Below are 18,502 nucleotides of genomic sequence, written 5' to 3'. Positions count from 1 at the left end.
ATAACATAACGTGTTATTTATTTTCGATCCAGAAAATACCTTCGTATTTTGTAATGCTAGAGTAAATATATTCTCTGAAAATGAAGCGACAAAATGTTCGCACTTTATCACTTGTAGTATGTACTTTTACGTATTTACTCATAGGAGCAGCCGTGTTTGATGCTCTTGAATCTGATACAGAAAGTAAAAGATGGGAAGTTTTATCCGGTGAGTAATTTAATTCAGACAATTCACTCCATTAGTGATTTTTATCGATTGGTGTGTTAAAAGGCATTTATTTTCTAAAGATCGATTCCTTTAAAATAATTTTTTATATCATTTCTAATATGCACTGCATTGTAATGGGCAGGGCGTATCAATTACCATCAACGTCCTGCTCGTCTCGTCCCTTATTAATAACAAAACAAACATATGCTAGATACTACTACCGCTTCGGAAACATATTGCGCTATGAGAGAGAAGAAGCTCTGTCAGCATTCTTTTTGTTACTCATTTAATTTAAAATTATTGGTTTTCAGACATGAAAAATGGTCTGGTAAGAAAATACAATATAACACCAGAGGACTATCACATGATAGAAATAGTGATTATAGAAAACAAGCCGCACAAGGCAGGGCCACAATGGAAGTTTGCAGGGGCTTTTTATTTTGCAACTGTGGTACTGGCAATGATAGGTTATGGTCATTCAACTCCTGTTACAGTTGGGGGTAAAGCATTCTGTATGGCATATGCAATGGTATTTATTTTCTTAAGTAATTATTATTTATTGTAATTGAAAGTGAAGCAGTTATCATAATAGTAAAAAGAAAGTATTAAGTTTTGGTCAAGGAATACAAAATAGCCCATGAATATTATAAATACAAGTCTGAATATCTTTTTACAGGTTGGCATACCTCTAGGCTTAATTATGTTCCAAAGTATAGGTGAGAGATTGAATAAGTTTGCTTCAGTTGTGATTAGACATGCGAAGACTTATTTACGATGTAGCACCACAGAAGCCACAGAAATGAATCTAATGTTTGCTACTGGAATGTTGTCTTCTATCATTATTACTACAGGTATTATGCATATTGATTATATTAAAAACAATATAACACCAGAGGACACATGGACCGAATGAGTGAAGAAAGAATGACACATCAAATATATAAGGCAAGTGTGTGTGGGCAGGTCGGTCGCGGGGGATTTTGTCAACCAAATTGGGGATGTTTTGAGTAAAGGAAAGACCGACAAGCAAAGAAAAGAGTAATAAATGTATAGAAAGCGCCAAACGTTTGTAAGGATAGGAGCAAGTGGCATTCTATTCTCTGCAGAGTGAGTCTGTGTGTGTGATTGTGTGTGTGTGTGTGATTATATTAAAGATAATTATTATTATTACCTGGATTGATGCTCTCTCAATATCTTCTGCTTGGGATTAGCACTTAGTTATTTATTTGTTTATTAACAGGGTGAACACCAATACAATTCCTTAATAACTAAAATAGATATAACTATTTAGGTGACACCCCAATTATGGGTATAAATCGAGAACAATTAACAAACGAACACAAACAGAGCTTACATTTTAGCAAATTAATAAGCAATATAAAAAATATATTAGTATTTCAAAATTTTAAATTAAAACTGTGAGAAATAAATAAAAATTGTCATAGGGAAAAAGAGCTCTACAATAAATAATTGTAAATAAATTAGAACCACAACAATTACAATTGCAAAATAAGACATATTACACATATTAGCGAAAGCTATTACATAACAGAGTGCTGTATTTTTCTTCTGTAGCTGCGGAGGTGATCAGACAAGATATCAATAGCTTAGTGTCTTATCAACAGCCCACCACCCTTAATATAATTATCATCGCTATTGACAAGCCTTATATAAAATCATAGAATGTGTTACTGTTACTGAAAGCTATTGAGATATGCTATAGGACTTTTCAATTAAATTTTTTGTATTTCGTTTTTATTAGAGATGAAACTGTTATTCAATTACTATCAGGTCAATTATAATGTCACATTAAATAACTAAAATATAAAAATATTCCGAATAGACATTTTTTATAACGGGAGTCTATTAATCCCATATCAAAACAATATTATTTACTAAATGCTACTAGTAAAAAAGAGAAAATGAAAATAAATATCAGTCAATACTTAGGAATATTAAATGTTTATTAAAATATATGTCTGTCAACAATTTATAGTGATCTGAAAATGAAGTAAAAGAAGATATTATGTGGGGCTGTGGTGTAAATTCCACTGTATCTAAGTGACGTGAAACATTTGTAGACACACGACAATAAGACTATATAGTATGAAGGAGAACACTGATATGATTGTTTACATTGTACTTAGACTAGACTACCAATATCTAGCTGGGAGGTCATGTCTTAAAGTTAAAAGTTCTACTTTTAATTTAGAAAATTAGGGTTACAAAGAAAATAAGTTTTATATTTAATTTAAAATTATAACTAAGCTAAGTTTACTAATGTTTTTTGAGTCTGTACTTGTGTTTGAATAAACCTTATTATTATTATTATTACAAAGTAACCCTCTATAGTTTATATCCTCAAATTTTTTATTCATTTTAGGAGCGGCTGTGTTCTCTCGTTACGAAGGCTGGAGCTATTTTGACAGCTTCTATTATTGTTTTGTAACCCTCACCACTATTGGTTTTGGTGATTATGTTGCGTTACAGGTAATCACAACTATTACTTATAGATTTAACTAAATAATATTGTAATTTTGAACTAGATTAGATTAGAAATCAAACCATATTTAGAACCGTTATCGAATGTAGTTACAAACGAGCGGACATCTTTAATTTTATGTTGATTAATCAACTTGTGCCTCACAAAAAGGGTATTGACTTACGGACAGACACAACAAATTGATCATATAAGGAGTTTTTCTTTTTGAAATATGAAACAATAAAAACGTATGAAGTACTCTCCAATCCAATATTAAAGGAATTATAAGAATAGAGGTCTTATTTGGACGATAACGGTTAAGATACGATACTGGCATATCCTCGTAGTTGGACTGCAAAGATATCGGACGAAGACATCGTTATGCGTTGCGCCAACAAAAGCTAATATTGCAGCACGATATTTGAGGTCATAGAGTGGCAGCAGTAACCAAATTGCGTTTGTTTTATAATATTTTATTATTTATTAGTTACTTATTCCTACTATAAAAATATCTCGAACATGTGTGAACGAATACGGGCCCTTCAGACCGAAACACAGTAATTCTTACACAGTACTGCTTCACGGCAGAAAAAGGCGCCGTTGTGGTACCCATAATCTAGCCGGCATCCTGTGCAAAGGAACCTCCCACTGGTGAAGCTGGTCTCTTTTATACCCATAAACCACCCACTTTAATAAAGCTCATATATGCAAGAGAATCCTGTTGAATATTTACCATTATTTACTATCATTCACCTATAAGTTGACCAATACTTAATATTCTTTCAGAATGACCAAGCACTAACAAGCAAACCGGGATATGTGGCATTGAGTCTGGTGTTCATTCTGTTTGGTCTGGCTGTGGTCGCTGCTAGCATCAACTTGCTGGTGCTCCGGTTCATGACCATGTAAGTGAATATTTGATCTGATTTAAAGAAGCAGTACACAAACTTTAATAAGATCATCCATGTAAACAAAAATATTCATAAAATTTATTGTTTAATTAAAATTTAAACTCTTGTTTTATGGTTTTTATCGTACCGTTGTTTACCTTGTAACTAAAAGTGGTATAAAATTGTTGGAGACTTCACTGGTGAAAGTGTGAGTTTTAAGATTTGTTAATGTTTAACATAATACGTTTGTTTCCTATACATGAATAAATAAATAAAAATGAAAACTACTGGACCAATCTATGCCAAATTAAACCACATCAAACTTAAGAAGAATCACGAAAATTGGATCATAAATCTCGGTAAAAATTGGTGTAAATACATACAAAAAAATACCAATCGAATTGAGAACCTCCTCCTTTTCGAAGTCGGTTAAAAGTACCAAAATGTAATACTGTCATAGTTATTTTTGTTGCTTCATAGGCAAGCAGAGGAAAACGCTCGCGACGAAGAGAAGGAAGAGTACAAGACCATGTTACCCTTTGACGGTCATATTGTGGCCAGCAGACAACGTTCACACGAGGACCAAGCCTCTGTAAGTAAGAAGTATAATACTTGTATATATCTAAAGCAATTAGGATGGGAATATTAATGGCGTAGTTAATCACACTTGTCGATAGAAATAAATCTGCTATATTCGTTTTCATGATTGTAAATCGATATATGTATCGCCACATAAGAAACAGAACTAGTGATGTACCTGTTACGTCGATGGCACCATGCTATTGGTTGGTTTTTTGATTGTGTAAGTACAGTTTGTAAACAAATAATAATACATTGTTCACCAAGGGATGAAAGAGGGAGCAATTTGGAGGTACTAGTAGAATTAAAGGCTTCAATATTCCTATATATTAACATTGCTCCTTCCTGATATATAGTGCGCTATGCAATACCTTTTTACCAGTGGAAGGCTTTTATCCACACGATGCTGGCTGGGTGGGTTCCTCAGCGGTGCTTTTCTCTGCCCTCAAGCAGTAATAAGCAGGCATTATTTGGGTTTCTTTTTTATGGAAGAGAAAACAAACAAGCGTACGTTTCACCTGGTGTTAAGTGATCACCGCCACTCATATTATTATCTTGCAACACCAGAGGAAAGTGCCCTTGCCCCTAGAAAAGTATACGCGCTTTTTTCGTATATCGTATCGTCTTGGAAACACCGCACATGGAAGTAAGTTTCGTTTTAAAGGGCGCCATAGTTAGTGAAATTACTGGGTAAATTATAATAAAACATTTTCTAAGCGATTAAAACGCGTGTAATTGTTGGAACTGTATTTTTACTAGTATTTGCTTAAAAGCTACATTTTAATTATTATTCTAATCAAGAAATGGCACTAAACTTCATAATGACAACTATGACAAATGCTATCTATGATCCTGTCAAGCGCAGTCCCTTGAAACTTGGCACCGATCATAAGAAAATTTGTTAACACCGACCAAATACAATATACTCAAAGCTTGGTGGTCTACCAACTTGACATTGGCTGATTGTGGTGTGCTTTCCACACAAGCCATAATAGGGTGAATAGAATAGAAACTAGCTTTAAAAAGTTCCCGAAACGTTGGGTTAGCTAAAATAATAATAAAAATGTAACCTTTACGTGTTAGATTACGGTAGTGTTTGAAGTGATATCAAAAATAATTCTAAAGGAATAAATTTTTGAGAAAAATGCCTTTTACGCAAAAAATATAGTGAACATGTAATACTATGTGTTTCCACTGAAATTTTGGTGTTTTCAAGAATTCTAAGTGCATTGTAATGAGCAGAGTATATGCCTTACTTGCAGATTAACATCGAAAAAAATGTCAAATGGCGGGAAATGATCAGAAAGTTCAAAGGCTCCTTTGTATCGGATGTCGGCTAGATTATGGGTACTACAACGGCGCCTATTTCTGCAGTGAAGCAGTAGTGTGTAAGCATTAGTGTGTTTCGGTCTGAAGGGCGCCGTAGCTAGTGAAATTACTGAGCAAATGAGACTTAACATCTGATGTCCTAAGGTGACGAGCGCAGTTATTTGCCTTATTTTCATAAAAAAAAAGTTTCTAACATATATTATATTGACACACTACACAGATTATCTTGCCACAAACTAGGCATAGCCTGTACTATGGGTACAAGACATCGATATATTTAATACAATATATGTACTTGCTTAAACATCCATGACTCGGAAACAAACATCCATACCTATTCATCATACAAATGATTGCCCCTACCGGAATTTGAACCCGGGACCTCTAAGCTTAGTAGTCAAGGCCACTAACCATTCGGCTATATGGGTCGACATAATGAAAACATTCCAAATTTGGTTTCAAAAAAATTAAATTTAACAGAAGCCACTAGAAAGAATAGAATAGAATAGAAATTAAATTTAGAAGTTTTTAAGTTGTGACAATATTAATACCAGACTTGTTATTTTGTGGTCAACTTCAGGTGTGTTCGTGCAACTGCCTCGGCAACAAATCGTGCGAGAGCGGCTCTCTTCTGCCCGCTTCCGTGCCCTCGCATCACACGCTGCTGTTGCACTCCATATCAACGGACATCTTCGAGCGGGCCTCTGTATGATGTGCTTCTTTGGCTGACCTCATCTCCTACCCGATATGATATCCTAGTAATACTGACACTTAATCTCCCATATTTGCATTTTCTAAGATTTCTGCGTGTGTAGTTTATAATTAAATTTCTAAGCTTTACATAGGAGTCTGTATCACAGACTAAATACTCCATAGTTAGGGAAGATTTTGACCGGTCTTCCATATGATGAGCATTTCTTGCTGACCCCATCTCCTATCGGATATGTCGTCCTAGTACCTCTACTGTGACATGTTATACAATACTTTTGTGTTGTTAACCTCCTGCGACAGTAAAAATTCAGGGAACATTCTTTGGCTGGGTTGCACCAACTAATTTTAGCAATAAAAAACACGTTAAAGTACCGGTTAAGCATAACTTTATGCGTAACCCGTACTCATCCAATGTTCGCCGGTTATAGTTATTGTTAATTTGAAATAGCGATCAAAATCAAGTTTTAAGTAAATATTCGATTTTGACTTGGTAATTCACTTTTTAACTTTTACTATGCCAAGGAATACGATGATGCAACACATTCCACAGAGTATGTTAAATTCATTGTTACTGTTAACGTTAAATTTGACTTAAACCTTAAGTACAACAGCTGATATGATGCAATCCAACCTTAATAATTAATGCATCAGGGCATCCTTACCTTATCTCCTATCCAATATTATATCCTAGTACTTTTGGTACTAATGCTCCAATTACTTATAATTATTAATATGTTTTATATTTTTTTACCTAATATTACTGCAACGGTAATCACTATTCGGGTTAGTTAGTGGGGTGTTTTGTCATGCTTTTGTTGCAGACTTCTCTCCTCTCCGTTATGATATCCTAGTACATTATTAAAAATGTACTTATGGGATCTACACCCTAGAAACATGTCTTAGTTATATCTTCCTTAGGAGGTTAATAAATAATTCTGTAGGTATACACAATAGTGTGATATACATATAAAATTATCACTACTGCCAAATATGAAAATTATTATGTGCCAATTTAAAATGTGATCTTTTTTGTTAATCTAGTCAAAATAGCTGTTGAGTTATTCAACCCTAAAATGTTACATAGCACACATATACACCCATAACACATATACTTTATTATAAGAAGGGTTTTAATGTGGTATTTAGTTTTAAGGAAAGCCATTAAGAAGTTTCAGTAAGCACCTATGGTCATAATTTATTTTATTATTTTAAGAGTTAAATATATTTTTTGGTATATTATTTACTTACTGCGTTAATAATTAACTTGTAGGCCCAAACTCCAGATGGCACTATAGACACGTTGTGAAGGCACGTCTTGTAATGTTTAATAATGTTTTTTATACAAATTATTTAAGTTTTCTTTAGTGTTAATTCCGCCAATATTTGTTTTTCACATTTAAGCGAGAGCCTTTTTCGCATGTATGTAAAATAGAGCAATTAGAAATAATAAAACACGAAAATAACATGTTTACATTGTTGAATGAACAAACAAATTTAGTCCCATCACCTTTGTTACGTGTCTCTTCCGGGGGTAATACGTCACAACAGCCGACCAATCACAGCGCGTCATTTCATGGGACGAGGGTGTAAAAGAAAGTCTTCCGGTTCATTTGATTCAGTCTCTTGCCCGATTTTGGCGAGACAACACGTCCTGAGGATACCTCGTATAGAGGCGAAACACGTGTCGAATTGTTTTTTAAAAACAAATATTGGCGGAATTAACACTAAAGAAAACTTAAATCATTTGTATAATTATGGATTTCCGCAAAGTAACGCCTAATTCAATAAATTTTCTTAATGTTTTTTTTTTAAATTAACAATTATATTTGGTGAAACCGTACTTTATGGTTAAGTAGATCTTTAGTGTAATATTTTGATGCGTTTGCTGCTACGTAAAAAAACGTTGACAAGATGCTTAAAAGAGATTTTCATTTTTAAATATTTTTATTTAAAATCACTAATTGAACGTCAAAAAACTACCACCCATTCGAAATAGTATGCCTCAGCCCTAAATAGAATGGGCGCAAGATACTACGCGTTCTTTTTTTTTCTAATTATGCAGACTATACAATCTAAGATTTATAATTAAATTGCCTGAAGGCGTTCGCTCCATTACCAATCTGTGGTATCATTAAGAAAATCATTGTGAATGATGAAGCTTGATTCGGAGAGATATATAAATATTAAAAAGATAAATTTAACTATTTTAAAAGTTAAAAACTATTTTAATTTTAATGTTAAAACGGCTGTCACAACGTGCCACTAGAGTCATCGCGAGTATTACGAGCCTTTTCACACAGGCATAGGGTGCCAACTTGAGAGTCCTAAAAGCTATTTACGTTAATCTATTAGGTTTACAATAAGATATCTTATACAGCTGTTATAATAACTAGTGGACCCGACAGACGTTGTCCTGTACACAGCCTGGTCAAGCCGTTAGGAGGAGTTCACTAACATACACATGAGCATGAGAATAATATTAAATGGACGGAATTGAGAATCTAAACCAATCTCAAATTCACTGGAACATACAGAAAATAAAAAAAAAATCATCAAAATCGGTCCTACCGTTTAGGGGGTAGTTGAATTGTGAATCTAAACCGTTCTCGAATCCACCTGAAGACACACAGGAAGTTTCATTAAAATCGGTCCAGCCGTTTAGGAGGAGTTCAGTTACAACAGACGCACAAAATAAATATATATATATAAAGATAGATCAAGTATTCTAGACTCATTAATTAACTCCTTTACAGGCGTAATTTATTATATTATAAGCTAACAAAATACTAGCTGAGGCCTAGCAGCCAAATAAAGAATTTCAAATTTAAATTTTAAAGTGTGCGAGAGAGAAGAATATCTTTATCTTTAACAGAGATGGGGTATGGTAGAAAACCGATTTTAATTTAGAAGTCGTAAACAGTCAGCCACGCTTTGTATGAGCTCCTTAGTTTTTTTTAATATTAACGCATACATTGAGAAATAAAAATTGGTGTTTGTGTGTGAATTTGCTTTTATGAGGGAGCGATATTGACGATATCGCCCTCTCATTCGCACACTTATGGTTAGTGTAGGGATGAACATGACGATTATTTAAAAGCTCTTTTAATAATGAAGTATTTCACCATCTGAGCCAAATGATACAAAATATGAAATAATTTTATAGGCATAATGACGTTATTTTACTAGAAGTGGTGGTATATAATATATATGTTTGCCAAATATTTGTGTCAAAGTAGAAAGTTATTAGATGTTAAACGTAGAATGCACTATATTTTATCAATATTAATTATTATTTATTATATTTTTTTTTTACTAGTTAAGTTATCTACCTATTTAAACCGATTTGTTGGCCAAGTTGATATGTAATATTTAATGTTATATATATGTAGTATGATAACTGTAATTTTTGAGAAAAATTAAGTTTATTAATAATTATTTATGTTATTTATAATAATAGAATATTATGCCATAGCTTGATCTCATATTGCTATTAAAATATTAGTTACTGATTATCTAATTTATGTCAAACCAAGATGGTATTAAAACAATTTGTTATTTTTTAAGTGATATCCCTCACTTTTGGGATTAATTACACAAATTAAATTTAAAAACAAAATTTATGAACGATGCGGGACTTGCCTGTTTAGATTTGAGAGAGCGACATCTCAAGTGAATTTACTAATATGCAATTATTAGGGTTGAGAAGGTTATCAACTGTAAAGTAGATCCTGTAGATGAAGCCACAACCTGAGAGTTGAACAAAGCATACAAGATTTTATAAACGATACGACACTCGAACGGTTGGCTCGGTTGGAAAGAGCGCTCGCACGGAACGCGAGAGATCGGGGGTTAGTGTCCCGCATCTTTCATAAATTTTGTTTAAAATTAAATTTGCGTAGTAAGTCTTCTTTCTTTTTTTAAGGATTTTTGTTTTGTTACGCCAAAGAAGTATAACTGTTTGCGTGCGTACTTAGTACACACTTTTTATCTTTTATTTGTCTGTGATATAGATTGACCCCCTTATAATAGTCTGCTAACTTAAAGCATTGCTAATTCTCACTCTGTCTTCTTCTATTGATCTAAGTCAGAATGAGAAAAAACACTCCTAAGCGACTGTTTAAAGTTAGCGGACCATTATGAATAAGGGGGTAAATATCTAATGTTGTGATTTTCATTTTTTACCAATGTTGTATTTCATTATAATTTTTGTATAGGTACTTATGTTAAGAGGATTCGCTGACTGTGACAAAACGCAAACTTGATTATTCCATAGGGCTGGTTAGCTTCAGCATAATTTTAGTTATCAAATGACTATAAAAATGAAATCAAAGATTATGCTAAGCTTACACTCGGCTAAGTTTTACGTAAGTAAAGTCTGAGCAATGTCTTAGGCTAGGCTCTATATTATATCTCAGCCTTAGTGATGTTTATTGATCTCATTTCTTAATATAATTCGTATATTTAAGAGTATTTATTCTAATAAATGTATTTGCAATTGATATTTGTTTTCTTGTATGTTAATTTAAAAAAAAAGGAATTGTTTGTTTTGTAAAACAAAGTTGGGGTACATTGTATAAATACTTAAGTACCTAAACTTTGTCTTGACTTCGTTTTGAATTACCTCAACTCAATGCAAATCAAATCAGGAAATGGGTAGTTTAAAAACAGAAGCCGAACAGACACATGCCGTTAGACATAATCTCATAATATTTATTTATTAACCTGTGTTGATACACGGACTAGTAAAAAAAAAAAGGACTCCGCGCCATGATATTAGCAAGTGAAGCACCTTTATGCTAGTGTGTGTGTGGCTACGGGGTATACCAGTTACACAATTTTTTCTCCCTTAATATATCCACAAATACTTTTATATTATTGTTTTAACACTTTTTCACAACGCACGACGGCATTTTAAAATATTTGATTGCGACGCAAACTGATCTGTCACAGACGATGGCAAATCTCATAATGGCGGCCGATCGGCCTGTATTAGTTTACACTATGTGTATCTATGCGTGGGGCTATATATTTACACATTTACCGGCTTTTAGTGCCTCAATGTTATGTATGGTGACACGGGATCCTTATTTTTTTACTCGTCCGAGTGTTGATAATACAGTAGAGCCCACTTATAATGACACAATTTGGTGGTAATAATGGTACTGTAGCGCGTGAGTCCTCCCTCACACGCGGGATTGATGTACAATAAAACATTCTTCTTTTAATACGTATATTCTTTTACTATCTTTTATAACACATTTCATTACTTTAATTGAAATCGTTCATTCTCTATTCTGTCTTATTCAATTATTTTTTCATCCATAGAACAATGAGTTCTTATATGCGGATAAGAACTCTGTTACAGTACCTGAAGACCATTCATTAGTAATCCAATGAGGTGAAAGAAATTTATTTAAAAACCAATGTTACCAAACGTTACCGGCCCACATTCTGGCGCTTTACAAAGTGCAGGTTTGGCCACTTATAGAGTATTGCTGTGATCTCTGGTTTAGCGCACCCCAGTATCAGCTCGAACCATTTAACCGCGTGCAACGCAGAGCTACTCGAATTGTCGGGGACCCAGGGCACTGTGAACGGCTGGTTCACTTGGCGTTACGTAGAGACGCCGCTTTAATGTGTGTCTTCTATCGCATTTATGATTTTTCACTGGGAGTGTTCCGGAGAGCTGTTTCACCTGATTCCTGCTGCCGAATTCCACCTTCGCACGACAAGCCACAAGTAAGGATATCATTCCTACCATCTGGATGTGTGGCGGTCCCCCACAGTGCGGTTGTCACAGAACTTTCGTCCACGTACTACAAAGCTGTAGAATGAACTTTCTTGTGTGGTGTTTCCGGTATGATACGACATGGGTACCTTCAAAAAAAGCACGTACACGTTCTTTAAAGCCCGGCAACGCTCCTGTGATTCCTCTGGTGTTGCAAGAGATGTGGGCAGCGGTGATCACTTAACATCTGGTGACCCATACGCACGTTTATCCAGCTCTTCCATAAAAACAGCATAAGTAGGTATACTTCTGATTAAAAAAAACTCAATTTCTTCTTGTCTTGTTGGCCTTGTTCACATAATATAAAGAACACACTATTTCAATTCACTTCATGTTTTTTTTGCCGAATTCACTATGTTTGGATGACCTTATAGGTTATAGGTATCGTACGAATGGATATATTTTATAAACTTTGATTCTGTTGAGAATAAAAGCCCAAAGTAATTAAAATATTTTATTGTCATCGGTCCTTGAGGCAAATATTCAAGCAAATCGATGGAAGGAGTCACAGGAGCGTTGCCGGTCTTTAGGTGAAATGAAATATATATTTATTGCACACCACAAAATAATTAAATATAACAAAAATCGAGAATACCTACCATAACAAGCAATAGGCGGCCTTATTTATTTATTTATTGCACCAACAAAGCATACTCTAATTCATACAATATGTATATATATATATATATATATTTCTTTTTTGTCTATATATATATATATACACAAACAAAAATAGAAGTTGAGTGCTACCTCAATTATAGGCGCAAATAACATTCTTACATTAAAAAGTAAAAATTTCTGTTTTAAAAATGAAATCACTATTATGTCATAGATTAAAAATTAAAACAATACATACATAATTAAATTATTAATTTTATAGTAATAATATAATAATTAAATGAATCTACAGTTCTTACTCATAACAGGTTAAGTAAACAATTTACTAACAATAGAATAAATAAAATTAAGCTCATTACATTAATTACAGCAAATAATAATTCAAGTTAATACAACAAACAAAAACAAATAATTATTAAAAATTTAATAATTCTATTAAATTCATATTTTACATTACTTCAATTAACTACCTACTAACTAAGATGATTTTTTATAGTCTCATCCGCCAATTTCTTAAATTGTGTTATAGAATTTGAGAAAATTTCTATCTCTAAGCTTTCCTTAGTTCTGCCTTTCTTGGTCGCTATACCAACAGGGACTATGTTAAGAATCGAACTATAACTTTTCATCGTTGCAACTGTAGGACAAGTGCCATAAAAGCCGCTTTTGTACAGTTTCTAACCGCTTTACATATATCTCGTAGTGCGGATTCCACACAGAACTGCAATATTCTAGGATACTACGTACGAGACAGGTATAAACTACTACTTTAGTCCTGGGCTTCTTAAATTCTTTACAGTTGCGAAGAACGAAGCCCAACATTCTAAGTCCCTTGTTGGCAATATCGTTGATATGCAGGTTAAAACGCAATTTGCTGTCTAAAATGACTACCAAGTCTCTGGTGTGGTTGACTTCATTCAGGGTTACCTGATTAATCTGATAAAGTCTCTTTGGTGTGTGTTTTTTCCTACTAAATCGAATTATGTGACATTTTTCTGGATTTAAACTCATTGCATTCTCATTGCACCACATAATCAGATTGTCAAGGTCACTTTGCAGAGACTGCGCATCTTCGCTTGAGTTACCAGTTTTATAAAATTTTAAGTCATCAGCGAACATTAAAAATTTTGACTCCTGAAAACATTTCCCGATGTCGTTAGTAAAAATATTAAAGAATAATGGTCCCAAATGTGATCCTTGAGTAACCCCAGATGAAGCAGTGAATGCTTTGGATTTATATCCTCCAACCACAACAAATGATTGTTGGTCCGACAGGTAAGACCTACACCAATTCAAAAACACGCCGGTTATTCCAATACAGGACAGTTTATATATCAACATTCCATGATTTACCCTATCGAAAGCCTTACCAAAGTTGGTATATATTGCATCGAATGATTGCCCACGATCAACTCCGTCAGCAAGGTCCCCGACAAAGGAAATCAAGGTGGTTGAAGTGGAACGTGATTTAACGAAACCGTGCCGTTCAGGTGCGACCATGTGTTTGAATTGATATGATATTTGTGGATACAAAAGGGATTCGAATACTTTTGCAAAAGTATTAAGTATAGAGATAGGCCTATAATTTTTTACCTCTTTTGCGTCGCCACTCTTGAACAATGGTATCGCCAAAGCACTTTTCCAAGCTGTTCGGAATGTACCAGACTTTAGGGAGGTGTTAAAATTATACTAAGTGGCAGTGCTATTGCACTAGCGCATCTTACCACAAATATTGATGGAATACCGTCAGACCCGGCACCTTTTGCTGGATCAAGTCTTTTTAAAACTCTAAAAACTTGATCTTTAGTTATACATGGTTTAGTTAAATAATTTGCACTCATGGTCGAATTAGAATGACCTGGGATGGGTTTGTTAACTAAGTTATAACTTGACGAAAAATGTGATACAAAAAATCGCAAATCTGCAAGCCCGAAGAAGCCTTATTGTTGCCTAAAGACATCCGGGCAGGGTAAGAGCTTGTCCTTCCCCGTTTATTCCTTATAAAGCTCCAAATAAGTTTGGGGTGTTTAGTCAACGATGTCTCTAAGCGACTTAAATACAAACTATAGTTCGAGTTGTGGAGTTTTGTGCATCTATCCCTTAGTAACTCGAAGGCAAGTAAATCACGAGGGTTGCCATATTTGCGGTATTTGGTATAATACTTGTGTTTTTCGTTGATTATCTTGACTAAGGCAGCAGAGAACCACACTGGATATTTTTTAGAGCGTGGTTTGGATTTTGGGACATATTTCGCAATTACAACTCTTAAGTATTTTGTTGAAGTGTGTCACCATGTCGTCAACGCTAGCGTAATTAGATAGTTCATTTTCCCAAGGGATGTTACTTAGTTCACTTACAATTTTCTCATAGTCAGCTTTGTGGAAACGAAACCTGGCTTCATCCTGAGATTTGAGCTTTTCTTGGGGACAGATACTAACACAAAATTCAATCGGAGGATGCAATGGGTCTATATTAGAAAGAGGGTCTGTACTCTCCATTGTATGAGGGATTGTTATAGAGCTCATTATTAGATCAAGTACTCTATTTTTGTTGTTAAGGCAAGAATTATATTGATAAAGATTATTTAATGACATAAAGTCTATAATCATTTTGTTTAAAATGCTATTTGTTGTGATAGGTGTTAGTGCAGGGTTAAGTGTTTTGTTCCAGCATAAGCTACTTAAGTTAAAATCACCGAGCACGATGATGTTACTGAGCCTTTCCAAGATCGAGTTGGTGTTTGTAATAAAGTGTTTCAAAATATGCTTTTGCAGAGGAGGAGGAATATAAGCATCACATAAATATAAAGTATCATTCTCACCCTTCTCGTTAATTAGATCCAGTTTAACCCAGACGTCCTCACAGTCAGATTCAAAGGCAAGCATGCGATAAGATTTAAATTTTTTAGAGACAGCAATTGCTTAAGAGAAATTTCAACCAGGCAACATGTACCTACTGAAATAGTTTTAGTTAATAACAGTAGGTGGTATTATCGATATACATATAATTTAAACATACACATACGGTAAATAATACCAAGAAAAGTCTAATGAATTTGTCACAGTGATAAATAATAATTAAGGAGCACTGCTTTGAAAGATTGGAGAGTTTCAGCCTTTCTGATTTCAGCGGGAAGAGAATTCCATAGGTTAACAGCTTGCGGAGTAAATGAATTGTTTATGATGGGAGGAACAGGTGTACAAAGAACGAGATTATGGACAGACCAAAAATTTAGGTGGTCAGAACTTAATGCTTAAAATTTTCCCTTGATATATATAGGAGGGTAAAGATCAAATAAGACAGTATAGAGTTGTATAAGTATATGTGAATTCCTACGCAAGCGGATAGGTAGCCATTTTAGCTTTTTGTGGTATTCAGACACGTGGTCATACTTACGTATTCCAAATATAAAACGAATACACATGTGCTGCAATCGTTCAAGCTTATCTAACTGGAGTTCGGTTAAGTCTAGATTTATACATACATATATGAAATATCAGCGTAGTCAAGAATGGACAAGAGAAGGGATTGAGCGAGCAAAGTTTTCGTGGGAATAGGAAGAAAGTTTTGGAGTTTTTCTTGCGGTATTATACATTCGTAAGAATGTTTAAAACAATAGTAAGTTACTAACTCGGACCTTTATCTTTGTGCCATTGACCCAATACTAATCACCTAATTACTTCCCCAACTACATATAAATACTTCAGACCATCGTAAGTATATTAGTAGACAAGATGTTCGTAAGACAATCTGTGTTTATTTTGTTATGTTTGTTGATTTTCTCTGATGGATACTTCCTGCATTCGACGGAAACTGGGCTGACTGCAGTTAGAAAAGCCCCGAGATGTGAGTATCTACATACTATCATACTTACAATTATATTAGGGGTTATGAAATTGCTTATTTTTAATAAAAAATTGAAATTAGTTTTGTTTAAATTAACATATTTATTTAATATAATAATTACCATTACCTATTATCTATACATTGCTGCCATCTAACAGGAAGGTCATTTATGCCTTTGTGATAGAACTGTGGTGATCTAGATTTGACAAACTAGGTATGTGAAAGCATTTTGTAAACCTCCTGAGAAGTAAAATTTTTATCACGTAGAAAATTGTCTATAATAAAGCTAAAACTTTGGCTTTGTGTAGGTATAACCCCGGTATTGCAGCGCATCAGGGATGTTTGCGGCGGCGCAAGTTGATTGTTTTTATGCGACAATGCGTAAAAGATGCGGATCCCTGGTGCGTAGATTGCGGAGCAGTTCCAACAGCATTCTGAAATTGATTGCCAGTCGATTGGACTGTGTATATGTAAATCATTGCTGCGCCGTTTCTAATGGAATGGTGCAGCGATGACCTACATACTTAATAATTAGGTACTTAGTGTTTTTCAGGTTAATTTACTAACATAGATATAAGCTTTGTATTACTAACAATATGAGTCTATGTTACTTGAAATAAATATTTATTATATTATATTATTATTATAACTATTTATGACAACGAATAATAAAATCGAACATAATTTAAAAAAAAACATTTTACAAAAGTAAGTATTAATTAGGTATAAAGTAGATTTTCTAGTTCGTTCTACAGTTTGGTTGAAGGGACCTAGGTAAAGAAATCTTTTAAAACCACACTGGAGGAACGTCACACATTCTGATGGCAGACGTGTATTACTCCACGAAAATATATCTACCGCGGCGCCTCGAGGCAGTCATCAGCCGGTTCTCAAATATTACTCACCTCAGTGTACCTACGTGCCGCCTTTATTCCATCATATTATGTACATACATTCCCTTAAAATGTGTATAATAATATAATTTCTTAAAATAAAGCCTTGGTGCAATAAAACTTTGTTGTTTCATTCGGCTTTACACACTTTAAAGATAGGTCCTAGATTGAAATTTAGAGATAAAAATTTAATGTTAAATGCAGCAAAAACAGCTCGCAATATATAGATATTTATATATGAGAACATTAGAATTTTGTGTAAGTATGTATATTATTAGTACCATTATTTAAACCTATAAAAGTAACAATTCGTTGGTGCCTACCGCTGCCGTACCTATGCGTGAGATAAAGCGAAGCCAGACTGGCGCCGTAACGCGTTACGTTACGAAGCGCTTTACACTCCCATAAGAAGTTATCATTTCAAAAATACAGTTATGATTACAGGGAACATGCCGTGGTTAGGACTCGGCGTGTGGTGTAACGGGTGTCCCCCTAGCGCCTGTGAAGACGACGAGGCCATCATACATGGCTATTGCTGCGGTTGTGCTCGTCCATTTGGTACGCTATTCTCACTCATATTATGATACATTAACGTAACGCTCGTAGAACGAGGTGCATTGATATTAGAGATGATACAAGACGATGGATGAAAATGTATTGATATTACATATATTTTCTTCCATTGCACATTAAATACAATAATTAAGGATAAATTCATATAGGTACAAACCAAATAGTTTGTTACTGTTATAAATAAATCCCGTTTTACCTTAATATCATCTCATTATAATTATTGAAGCTATTTGCAATTTTCTTTTGCAGCGAATAAGTCACACGCAAAAATAATTAACGGTTTTAACATCAGCGATAGGATAACATATTGGAAACGGTACTTTTTATTGGTAAATTTTGAAGTACTACATGCACTTCAAAATTTACCAATACACAAACCTACTATGATGGAACTCTTATGACGTTATATAAACTGGATAATGATTACTGAGCTGTGACGTCATTCTTTGATTCTTGTTTAAGTTAACATGGCCGATGCTGCCATCGGCTATTGTGTTTATTGGTGATTTTTTAAATTCCTTTTGTCATTTAGATATGCGGAACACTACACAATACTGTCATATAGAAATTGTCATATAGCCTTCAA

At 34.1% G+C, this 18,502-nt stretch overlaps 1 protein-coding gene across 1 annotated transcript; it reads left to right on the top strand.

Moving 5' to 3' along the window:
- On the top strand, nt 1-10,697 carry LOC126966173 (two pore potassium channel protein sup-9). The gene is made up of 7 exons (XM_050810131.1): nt 1-207; nt 519-736; nt 884-1,058; nt 2,591-2,697; nt 3,476-3,594; nt 4,060-4,171; nt 6,068-10,697. Exons 1-7 carry the CDS (start codon nt 81-83, stop codon nt 6,197-6,199), a joined length of 990 nt encoding a protein of 329 aa, XP_050666088.1. The 5' UTR covers nt 1-80; the 3' UTR covers nt 6,200-10,697.
- The last annotated feature ends 7,805 nt before the right edge of the window (nt 10,698-18,502 follow it).

This window comes from Leptidea sinapis, chromosome 9 (genome assembly GCF_905404315.1).
Source record: "Leptidea sinapis chromosome 9, ilLepSina1.1, whole genome shotgun sequence".
NCBI classification, from domain to species: domain Eukaryota; kingdom Metazoa; phylum Arthropoda; class Insecta; order Lepidoptera; family Pieridae; genus Leptidea; species Leptidea sinapis.
Note: the sequence above shows the minus strand (reverse complement) of the source record. Positions and strands in the feature narration are given on the sequence as shown.

What these genes read in the sequence shown, in the direction of transcription:
- LOC126966173 (XM_050810131.1), top strand. Translation starts at nt 81, where the DNA reads ATGAAGCGACAAAATGTTCGCACTTTATCACTTGTAGTATGTACTTTT. An exon ending in AAGATGGGAAGTTTTATCCG is followed by an intron (nt 208 to 518) that starts GTGAGTAATTTA and finishes ATTGGTTTTCAG; the next exon opens with ACATGAAAAATGGTCTGGTA. An exon ending in TTCTATCATTATTACTACAG is followed by an intron (nt 1,059 to 2,590) that starts GTATTATGCATA and finishes TATTCATTTTAG; the next exon opens with GAGCGGCTGTGTTCTCTCGT.